The following is a 10,190-nucleotide window of genomic DNA, read 5'->3' on the forward strand; positions in this document are numbered from 1 at the left end:
AAAGCTACTTTTGCATCTCTTCTCTCTGGACTTTGAGTTATATTCTGCTATTGTAAGATCTGCAGCACTGAATCTCACCCAGAGGTCTTGCCTTTGAAGAACAACTTGTACTCTTAAATGTGTAAAAATATTCAGTATTATGTTTTATTCTGCATAATAAAAATTTCTCCTTTCCCCTCCAACAGAATGTACATTACTTGGGTGCTGATATAAATGATTCGCAGCTACAAGGTGCACATGAAAACATTAAGGCTGCAGGCTTGATGGATAAAATTGAGTTACTTAAAGCATCTGTCATAGGTAATATTTGAAAATATTTTAGAATGACAAAGCATGTGTTAAGGACTCTAAACAGAGTTCTAGAACTATAGTTAATGCTGTGAGTTAAAGTATACTAAAACCTAGAGTCCTTGACTCTTTTCATACATGATTGGGTTGACACTTTCCTTTATGTTCATGACCTGCTGTTTTTCTGTTCTCTTCCCCTTATGTTTTGACAAGAAACTTAACAAAATGATACTGTATATATTAATTTCTAGGGTTTGGCAAATCACTACTATTACTCTGTATCTTATGTGAAATTCCCAGTCAAAAAAAGTCATTGTTTAGGTAAAAGTTGTAGTTAACTATTATAATACAAAGATAAAGCCCTGTGATCTGCTGCAACTTGTAACTCACATTTTTCTGTAATGATAACTTAAGCCAATTAATGAATCATTATCTTTTGCAGTGGATAAATTTAATGACCCTGGCCTTTTCCTGGAAAATGCTGTCGGTTTGTTCTCAATTTATGGGCTGATTTTAGGAGAAGATAATTGCTTTATGATATGATACTTAATCTGGACAAGTCCTCCAAATCTGGACCTGAATTACCCATGTATGAAAACTCATTACAGCAGTTAGCAAAAGATCGTCTCTATTTGACACCTTACCTTGTATTCAGATGAAGGAGAATGTATAGTACTCCTTCCCTTGTAATATCTGTTTCTTACCTGATTGGTTTTAGAGCCCTCCACTGGACTTGTCTTGGCTTAGGATACTTAAAATTAGATGTATTCTGAACTCAAACCATACCCTTGTTGAGGAAGTAATTGGTGCTTCGTGGTTGTATCTTAGTCATTGGTCAGAGTATATTAATTTCATGGTTTTTTCAAAAGAATGCATAGCTGGCTATTTCGCTCATAGACAAAACAATTTACCATACGTCTTGGTCCAAGAATGTTCTGGGAAACAGCTAAGGCCATTCTCAAGAGACTAGCCTTTTCGTATAGCTTCAGTAAAAGAAAATCACTTAGAGCTGGCATAGAAAATTGTGGCATCTGGAGAAGCAATTCAAAGAAAGCAGCTCAAAATCAAAATTAAATTGGCTACAGCCAGGCCTGCCTGTAACCAGATTCTGTATGAAAGATCTAATGCATCACTTCCTTCAATTTAACATGTGCATTTGAGCAAATTATTCTTGTAAGTAAAGTGCCTGCAAGGTTAACCACATAACTCCCACTTTAAAACTAAATCATGCCCTCATTTTATACCATTGCCTTTAGTGGAATATGGGACTGAAGCTACACTAATGGCATTGGTTTCTTTCTAGTAATGAAAGAGGATAGTTAAGATGTCCTTGGGGTTTCTTGTTTTCTAGGTTTCTTAGGTCTTTTAGCAGATACCATAGGTGTCCCCTGTCACACATCTCTTGAGTGCCTCCTGCGTGGTGTTGATGGATGAAATGTTTTATAACAGGGTTCTCAAACTGGGGGTTGGGACCCCTGAGGGGGTCATGAGGTTATTACCTGGGGGGTTCACGAGCTGTCAGCCTCCACCTCAAACCTCTCTTCGACTCCAGAATTTATAATAGTGTTAAATATAAAAATGTTTTTTTTAATTGGGGGGCGGGGGGAGGTCACAGTCAAAGGCTTGTTGTGTGAAAGGGGTCACCAATACAAAAGTTTGAGAACCACTGTTTTATAACAATGTCATAAGCTTGGAGGTGTGTAAGACCCTCAGATGCTTACAATAAATTCCTCCAGGTTCATAGCAAACTCAACAGGTCTTAGGATCACCTCCTTCACTAAGGCTATGTCTACACTATGGACCTTATAGTGACACAGCTATACCACTGCAGCTGCGCTGCTGTAAGGTCTCCCATGTAGCCGCTCTTTGCCGGCAGGATAGCCTCTCCTGCCAACATAGTGCTGTCCACACCAGCACTTTTGTTAGTGAAACTTATGTCGGTCAGGGGGGTATTTTTTCACGCCCCTGACTGACAAAGTTTTACCAACAAAAGTGGTAGTCTAGAGAGAGCCTAAGACTTGTAAACCTGCTCCTTGATGGTCAGTTTATATATTCAGTGTACTATTATCCTGTGGCTTATCCTCCAGTTTGGATGCCCAAATTGGGAAAATAGTTCTCCACTCTAGTTCTTCTTAGACCACTTCTATAGAGAGTTGTCACTGCTAGTTTATCTGCAGCGGTTGGGGGATCTATGCTGTCAGATGCAAAGGAGAGAAAAGTTTATCTAGTTATTGTAATTCTTTGTGGAGATTGACAGCATAAATTGTATACGCCCTTTCCCCCATGTCTACCTTTCAGGGTGGGTCCATGTGGATTCTGTTGAAGCTGAAAGGGACTGGGGCAGAGTTGAGTTTGTGGCTCCTTTTATGAGGGAGCATATACATTGCCTCAATAACCATGGTTTTTTGGAAGTTCTGAACACTGTGCTGAGGCTATGCACTCCACAGGAGTGAGGATCTTTGCTGTCAACATGCTTGAACCGTGGTTGCTACTCAGTCACTGTTCTTTCTTAAGTTTAGCCAAATTTAAGAATCTGACTTCTGTTTTGCAGCATTGCCCTTACCTTCAGAAAGTGTTGATGTTGTGATTTCGGACATTCCATTTGGGAAAAAGTTCAAGATAACAAAAGACATAAAGCTTCTACCAAATATTCTTCGAGAAATGGAAAGGTATATATAATCTTTGAAACACTTTAGGGTATTTTTTAAACTCTATACTTGTTTGTAATCATGAGCATAAAAATCTCTACTCTAAATGACCCCCAATTCTGTGGTCTGGACTCAGAAAAGCTAAAAATTAAATATGTCTATGTTGCATACAATTATTCCTCACAAATCCACTTCTCCAGAGCATCACTTGAGGTGTTTCATGTCTTGCCTTGCAATCTGTGGAAGCTTTGACAGCAGTAAGAGCTGTCAACGCATGTATGTTATGTTACGTCCTCGAGGCATTCTTGAACTGAGGGGTTACTCTTTCTACAAGTCAATGTGGTGACAGAACCTTCACCCTTCCTACTGTTTTCAGGTAGAGGTTATTTTGAAAGCTGGCTGTGTTTTCAGTGGTGGTCTGAGAAGCATACAGCTGTCAAAGTTTAGACACTCATACCAGATGATTCTAAATGGTTCATTTTTGTTGATACTAGAGGAGTCTTAAGATGCTTTTGCAACAGTAGAATAGTAAAGACAACTTTACCTTTCATCATAAATTTTGACAGGTTTCCATGCCCCCTTTCTGGTTTATGTCCCACGCACTGGTCTCATTTTTAGAGGTGTACACTGTTGGCTTGGTAGCCATTTTAATATTTCTTTTATAGGGAACATTAGTATTGTTTGTGTGATTTTTCACATTTAGCGCCATTTTAAAGGTTAAAAAAAAAGAGAATTTTTTAAAGAAGAAAATAAGCTTTACACATTTTAAATAGTTTAGAAAACAAAGGAATAAAGTGTTAAGGCATAAATATAAAGACTTTTTAGAGTTTTTTTTTTTTTTTTTTTAATGCATTTTTTAAATAAAGGCATTACATTTTAGCAACAGAACATGTTTGTAGAGAAAATGAAGGGGAAGGTAAACAAGAGACAAAGTGAGAGAGACAGACTTTTCTTCCATTCCGGTTTTAAAACTTTCTCTGCAGCCTCTTTTTTTCTGTAACAGGCTGAAAGGCTTTTGCTTTTCTTGGCTGTTCTACTGCCTCTCTCACTTTCTTGTTTAACCCACTCCCCTTTATTTTCTCTAAAAATGCATGTTCTGTTACTAATATTTGTATGCATTTTTTTAAATAAAGGCATTGCTTTCATCTCTAAAAAGGCCTGTTATCATATTTGTCTTAATACTTTATTCCTCTGTTTACTAAACTTTAATTAAAATATGTAAAAAAATTTCAGAAGAAAACAGGCTTTCTTCTAACCTTGAAAATGGCTCTAAATGGGGGGAGGGGGGGACAAAACACAAGCAGTCCTAATGGTCCCCATAAAAATAAATTTTCAAAATGAGCACTATGCCAAAAGTATACATCTCCAAAAATGAGACTGGTGGGCAGGGCATAAACCAAAAAGTGGAGTGTAGAAACTTCTGTTTCTATGGTGAAGAAAGGTAAAGAGGTCTTTACTAGTCAGTTGTATTTGTGATCCGTTGCCCTATTTATTGGTGGCCCTAATTTTGGGAAAGAGGGAATTTACTTTAAGTCTCACTGCAGTTGGAAGAGTAACTAGACTATGGGATATAGTAGTAATACACTTTTAATGGAGGTTTGTTGTATTAGATCATGGGTTCTTCAAGTTTTGCAATTAGAACAAGTTTCAGGGGGTTGTGACCTCCCTTATGTTTTGGCTCTGTGGGAGGGGTCCTGGTACAGAAAAGGTTGAGCCATTGTATTTGATTTTCCTTTTTGTCAGACCAGACAGGTATCGATGTAATCATCTGGTGGATCTGTGGGTGTGGGTTTTTTCTTTTTTCTTTTTTTTTTCTTTTTGAAAACTATCTACTTTATTCTCTTGTTGGCCTTGCTTAGAGCTCTGTTCCATTCTGGTCTTGTTTTCTTTTGGTGGATCTTCTCGGGCAAAGATATTTCCTTGAATATGGGAACAAGGAAAAAAATTGCTGGAGAAGTTCCACCAACAGACTTAATGAGAACCTTTTATTTGACCTGCTGGCTGTGAGCAGTCTTCAGATGGGAGCAGTTCCGCTCTGGGGCTCAAGCATTCCAGTGGCTCTTGTAATGTTAGCTCCTAACAGATAATTTATATAACTTGATTTTAAACTATGTGCAATTTGATGTCACCTTTCCTCAGATTAAAAAGCTTTAGGAATCAATAGAACAAACTGAGGACAATAATTTAGATCTCACTAAGACCGTGACTACACTTGACTACAATTCCGGTGGCATGAATCGTACGTGTAGCTACATTATACAGTGAAAAGCAGTCTGCATCCACACTCACTATGGTGTGGAGCTACACAGAGCAGCAAAGGCTCCAGCAGCACCCCACTGCCAGAACCTTTCCTTGCAGCAAGGAAAGGCTCCAGCAGCCGGAAGCCTGCGGGACGCTACATTGCTAAAAATAGCAGAATGGACGTGGGAGACGCTGCTTGGGCATGTAGAGAGCCCATGTAGGGTGTATATCCTAGGGTTCAGTTATGCAGGTAACTACTCACCTAAACAGTGCTTCACCCTTTACAGTTTTGTTTATGCCCATACTAACTGGGCATGCAGTGTCTGTACTCTAAACACCACTGTAAGTGTAGATGAGCCTAAGGAAAAGGTCAGTTTAAAAACTCACTTATTCTGTCATAGGAAATACTTCTTTTACATTGTAGTTTAGAGGCTCTGGAAAATCAGTCCAAAGCCTCCAACTTCCATCAGTTAGGTCTGGAAAAGGTGTCTGAGGGAGGAGATCCTTTCAGTTTGAGAAGAAATGTCAGCAGTACAGCTGGACCCACCTTTATCTATAACAAATGCTTTTTATTTCCCCAAGTCAGAAATATTGCTGAGGCAAGAAGGGTCCAGCTTCTCCATTTAGGGAAAAATTTAGAGTGGAGCTACAACAGTTTGCAAAAGGTTTTACTGATTATGATGAAACAAGAAACCTAAGCATGTACTTAAGTGTTTCACTGAATTAGGGCCAAAGCATCTAAAATCCCAGTGTCTCTGTGATCCTTGAAGGGTGACAGATACTGACTTGTTCTTTGCAAAGAATGGTCATAGCTCTGATTTTGATTGAGGGTGCCTAGATACTACAGTAATAGGGGCATGAGGAGTCCATAGATAGAATGCACAGCCTAGTAAGCATGCACAACTAACCATGTTTTTTTTTTTTTTTTTTTTTTTAAACTGTCAGAGTGCTTCATGTTGGAGGGACACTTGTATTACTTGTGAGTCAAGATCTCCACAAGCACATGGGTGGCTGTATTAGCAATTGTGTTGAAAATGACACATCTTTGAACGCCACCATTGACAACAAGAATGGAGCTGGTGTGGTGAAAGACTTGAATCCCAAAGAGAAAAATGGGAGTCCAAGAAGTATTTCCTCTTCAATTAAAGTTGTAGAAACTGAACACTTCAACAATAACATTACATGCTTTGGGTCTTTGGCAGCAGTAGAATCCTATGGAGTTAGCCTTGGAAAAACAGATGCTTTCATATACAAATATAGGAAGATACCTGGTGCTGGAATGCAGTAGAATTCTGAAAGTGAACATGGATCTTATTTGAAAGTATATTGCACTGAAACAACTGAACCATGTTGGTCCTAATTTGGGGCCATATTGTGCAACTGGTAAGCAAATTTATTTGGACAACTTTACAGCATTCCTTCCCCCCCCCCCCCCCCCATCTACTGCTTTCTTTGCTAAAGAATTCAGTAGTCACAAGATGGTGGAGACAGTCCTCCAACAATGTTAAGTTGGCCACAATAAAATACTGAAATGAGGCCAAATCCTGAGGTCCTTACTCAAGCAAAGCATCCATTTACTTAATGAGTAAAAACTGAGCAAGGGTCTCATGGTTTGGTCCATACTCTTCTAGGAGTGATTTGTATAGGATTTAACTTGCTGCCACTGTGGGTTTGCTTTCCTAAACATTTACCTAGTTAGAATAGGAAACACATGCACTGTGCCAGATCTATTGATTGTATATCAATTAGTAATATTATTTAGTTTCCCCAAATAGCACTGAAATTTGATAGGTTCTTGTACCAAGATCAGGCAAAGTATTATCAGAACTCCTGTTCAGTTGGGAGCCTGAAGGTGCATGGTTGCAACACTCACACTTAGGAAATCACACTGTATTTATAATAATTTTATTAATACAGTTAGCAAAGTCACGAACACTCTAAACCCTGCGAGGCAGGTAGAGAGAGTACAGAATGTGCTGAGAATCCAGATACTTACACCATCCCGTGCAAAACAACCTGCAGTGTTAGTTATCTTCCCCATCACCATCAGTCGTCATCTTGGCATCTCTGAAGGCACCCAGGGTGGGATACAACTTATTATAATGTGTTACACTTATGCCACCATGCGCAATGCAATACTCAGATGGGGTTTCAGGCCCTTTTCATTATTTGTAGTGCCCGATACTGATGTCCTTACTAGAGCCAGTCTGCCGTCAGTTCACACATTGCTGATGAGAGCCCAGACCAGGTGGGCTGGACATGTCGTGAGAATGTCAGACGAACGCATTCCTAAACAGCTCTTCTACGGAGAACTCACTCAGGGAAAGCGCTCCCATGGAGGACAAAAGAAGTGGTTCAAGGACACGCTGAAGACCTCTCTGAAGTCCTTTGAGATCAACACCACCACATGGGAAACCTTCACACTGAACCGTCCAGCATGGCGCAGCCTCATTCACACAGGCAGTAATACCTCTGAGGCGAGGCGTATTGCTGAGGCTGAAAAAAAGCGTGAGCTGCGCAAGTCCAGAGCTGCTCATACATCATCATGTCGGAGAATAACAATCGACAGTGCTTCCACAATCGACAGTGCCATTACATGTCTGCCCGACGTGTGATAGGACGTTCCACGCCCAAATTGGACTGATCAGTCATCTTCGGACGCACAGAGCCCGGTCATCGAAAGAATGAGTTGTTGAGGTCTTCATCGATAACGATGGACGAACATCATCAGTTCCTCACCGTAATGTTGGGATGCCCTTCTCCAATAGATTAATCCTTTTACCTTAATTTTATTAGCATATAATTCAGTCAGTTACCATGACAGTCTTGTTGTCAGACAGCTGCTGATGTCCCTACCTTAAAATATCTCAAGATGCTATGAACTAGTATCTCGTGGTTACTTGTCAACAGTTTAGTTATTACAGCATTTTTATTGTTTAAAATCATATTATCTAGGGTTACTTTTGGTTAACTACTTATGCTTAAACCTTTTTGGACCTTGTGCCTTAATTTAGCTAAACTATTGTCTTACAGGCCTTGTAGGCTCATTGCATTATTGCCTTAATTTACACCTAAGCCTCATCTAGCAAATACCTATACCTGTAGGCTACAGCACTAAGGGGAATTGGAAGCCTTTACTGAAGTGTCTCTAATGAATCGGTTTTTTGTAGCAATTACTTAAATAAAAATGTGATGTAAAACTACTAAAACCCATTTATATTTTACTTTAGGTATATACAACCTTTTAATGTTAGAATAAATCTAACTATCTAGTGTTCTGTTGGTATGAGATCAGTGCAGTGCTACTCATGTTCTTTTGAGCAGCTATTGCAGTTTTTTTTTAATTGACATTAAACAGCTCAGGGTTTAATTTATTGCTCACCAATCTGGAGTTAGATGGTATTGCTCACTTTTTAGCTGTTAAGGGTTAGGTCTGAGCACTCAGCAATTATCGCTCACTGCTCCTGGGCTAGTGGTTATAGCTCACCAGTCCGGCCTTAGCGGTTTTCTCTCACTAAATGTTTTTGGGTCAGCAGTGAGGGGTCTAGGGTTCTCTCTCCCTGCTCCCTAATTGTGTAGGCAGTTAAGGGTCAGTGCTGAGTGTTCAACCATTATTGGTTTGGGTTATTGCTCACTGAAAAGGGGCTGAGCATGGGGTTACTAGTTAACATTCAGTGGTTAGGGGTTGCAGGGTAAGGTTGAGCACTCTGCTGTTATCAGTGCTGGATTGCCCCTCAGTGCTCAGCATTAGGGGCTAAGGGTTGATGTTCACTGCTCAGCCAGTAGGGGTTATGGGTCAGGGCTGAGTGCTCACCAGTTAAGGATTCAGTGCTTTTTCTCACTGAACAGTGTTGGGGGTTAAGAGTCAGCGATAAGCACTCATCATTTAGGAGTTAGTGGTAAATGCTCAATGTTCAGGGATTAGAGGTTATTGCTCATGGCTGAGTGGGTGAGGGTTCATGGTGAAGGTTTAGCTATAACCTCCAGCATTCCTGGCAGGGCTTGAGAGATCCCTACTCCTAAAACAGACAAGGAATTGTTAGGAAATAAAAAAAATGGCCAGTCTGGGTCCAACACACCAGTTCTCACATGCCAACCCCAAAGGCTCAGTGCCACGGGTCTCACATTTACCAGACATTGAGAACAAGAGCACACAGTGGGGATAGGAGTTGAAGCCACACAGCCTGGGTCATGAAGGAGAAAGGACACAGTGAGCCCAGACTGTCAAATATCACAGAGTAGATACCCAAAACAACAGGATTCCCACCCACTCCTGCTACCAGAGCCAAATTTCCATATCAGCCCTCAGGGCATTACACCTCTGCAGCAGCATCTGGACCCTTACACAAAGAAATCCTATCTCCCGTTCTCATCCTCCTAGGCTGTGGCCTACTAGCAGGAGCCAAGGAAATCGCCCTACCAGTCATAGTAATACTAGTGGAGGAAGACCTTAAAGAGGAAGCCTGGGGTCATGGGTGGGCAGCTAACCCAAGGAGAGCACTGCTGCTGCCCTCTCAGCACGGATCCCCATGTGGAAGCCACACTTCAGAAGGAAGGGGGCAGCTTTGCTGAGCAAAGCCACCCGCATCTGCCTCTCCACCCTGTCAGTTTCCCACCAGTGAGCTGGTACAGGCCTTACATGCTTTCCCACCCTGGCGTGGGGGAGGGTAAGTAGCCCTAGACCCTCAAAGGTAGTACCTCAATGGGAGTCACTTTCAGACATCTTTCCGTGCCTCTTGGAGATGCCCATGTAGGGCACAAGTGCAGTGAGAAGTCACATAAGGGTCCCAGCCTGGCTACATAGGACAGAGAAGATGGTGCAGCTGCCACCTGCTTCATGCTCAACTCACACCATCTTAATAGCTGGGAGAACCAGACATGCATGCCAAGTGGACAGACTTACACAGGGTCAGGCATGGCTCCTGGGCCAGAATCTGCAGGGAGTGCTAGTTCCCCAGCAGCCTTTCCCCTGAGTCATGAAAGGCAAGTATGACCAGTGTGCACCTCCAGCCT

At 41.2% G+C, this 10,190-nt stretch overlaps 1 protein-coding gene across 3 annotated transcripts; it reads left to right on the top strand.

Annotated features, from left to right (window-relative positions):
• The first annotated feature begins 71 nt into the window (after positions 1 to 71).
• Positions 72 to 7,427, top strand: LOC113405762 (THUMP domain-containing protein 2-like). Of its 3 annotated transcripts, none has more exons than XR_003369562.2 (4): positions 72 to 300; positions 2,840 to 2,957; positions 6,123 to 6,560; positions 7,333 to 7,427. XR_003369562.2 is itself a non-coding variant. In XM_026647016.2 (3 exons), the coding sequence occupies exons 1-3, from the start codon at positions 264 to 266 to the stop codon at positions 6,463 to 6,465; spliced, it is 498 nt and encodes a 165-aa protein (XP_026502801.1). In that variant the 5' UTR covers positions 73 to 263; the 3' UTR covers positions 6,466 to 7,427. The 3 variants fall into 3 exon arrangements, 1 of the variants encoding a protein (XP_026502801.1); XR_003369561.2 differs by having other exon boundaries at positions 73 to 300; positions 7,353 to 7,390; XM_026647016.2 differs by having other exon boundaries at positions 73 to 300; positions 6,123 to 7,427.
• The last annotated feature ends 2,763 nt before the right edge of the window (positions 7,428 to 10,190 follow it).

This window comes from Terrapene carolina, unplaced genomic scaffold, assembly GCF_002925995.2.
Source record: "Terrapene carolina triunguis isolate 2854851 unplaced genomic scaffold, T_m_triunguis-2.0 Scaffold50689, whole genome shotgun sequence".
Classification (NCBI taxonomy): Eukaryota; Metazoa; Chordata; order Testudines; family Emydidae; genus Terrapene; species Terrapene triunguis.